Source organism: Fonticula alba, assembly GCF_000388065.1.
Source record: "Fonticula alba strain ATCC 38817 unplaced genomic scaffold supercont2.7, whole genome shotgun sequence".
Classification (NCBI taxonomy): Eukaryota; order Rotosphaerida; family Fonticulaceae; genus Fonticula; species Fonticula alba.
Window position 1 is genome coordinate 1,678,756 of NW_009242977.1, and position 1,161 is coordinate 1,679,916.

At 63.7% G+C, this 1,161-nt stretch overlaps 1 protein-coding gene across 1 annotated transcript in view; it reads left to right on the forward strand.

Moving 5' to 3' along the window:
* Nucleotides 1-1,161, forward strand: part of H696_04559 (hypothetical protein) — a gene marked incomplete at both ends in the record, with an annotated part of 5,773 nt that overhangs the window by 1,676 nt on the left and 2,936 nt on the right. The window contains 3 exons of the mRNA XM_009498440.1: nt 126-191; nt 353-531; nt 726-938. Of these exons, the coding sequence (XP_009496715.1) occupies nt 126-191; nt 353-531; nt 726-938 (458 nt within the window). The remainder of the gene's footprint in view (nt 1-125; nt 192-352; nt 532-725; nt 939-1,161) is intronic.

Here is a 1,161-nt window from a genome sequence, read left to right on the forward strand (position 1 = left end):
CCCCCCCCCTCGCCTCGGTGCCCTGCCCTGCTTCCTCCGCGCCTGTGCCAAGGAAGCCCAGCCAGCTGACCCGCCTTCATACTGGACGCCCGGGCCGCTCTTTGTCCTGCCCCCAATGGCCACAGTTCAAACTTCCTGGTTGCCGGTGGCCAACGTTCGGAGCTCACCTTGCGAGACCTCCGGACCGGAACGTGCGTGCATCCCATCACCCTCCTTCTTTTCCGGGGGGCGCCCTGAGCCTGTGCAGCCGCACCGTCCCCCGTCGTCATGACCATACTCTCGCAGGGGGCACTCCGCTCGACAGGTGGCTGCCAACTAATCCTCCCCCCCCCCTCCCCCCTGCAATGTGCAGCATCACCAACAAGAACCTCTCTTCGTCGATCAACAACGCACTCTTCATCCACCGGCCCTGGCAAGACCCGGCCGCCACGCATCTGTACGTCAGCAACAATGACGAGAGCGTGCGCGTCTTCTCGCTGCCGAGCTTCGGCCAGGTGGCCCACCTCACTTGCGAGACGCCGGTCAACTATGGTACGCAAGCTGTGTGCACCCCCCCCCCCCCCCGCCCCCGTCTCGAGTGCGGGGAAGCCGGGGCCTGTTCCGGGCCGCGGCCAAGAGGGAGAGAGAGAGAAACAAAGGGGGAGGAGCCAAGGGGCAGGCCTGCCTGGGATGAGGAGGGTAGACTGACGTGTTGAGGCTGGCTCTTTTCCTTTTCTTGCCCCCAGCCTCAGTCAGCCCATGTGGCTCATGGCTCGCTGTCTGCGGCGACAGCAAGATCATCTACCTCTACTCCATGAAGTACCACCCGCCGACACAGGGTCTTGGCCAGCTGCTCGGGACTGGGCGCTCCGATCGGGCAGGTTCGATGGCCGACCCCCTTGGCCATGCGGGAGGCATGTATGGCTCGATTGATTTCCACTTCGTCCAGAAGCTCAGCGGTACGTCGTAGACGCCCCGCGCGTGGTGTGATCGACCATCGCCTGGGTGGTGCTTATGCTGGCTCTTTTGTGCCGGTGCCCATGGCGGCCTTCTCCCAGAGAGGACCTCCAGGACAAACGCCTCCGCCGGGGTGATAGCCTGCTAACCAGCGCCCTTTGTCTCATGACTCCATCTCTGGGCCTTTGTCATTCTCTCGTTTGCTTGCTCTCTCTCTCTCTCTCT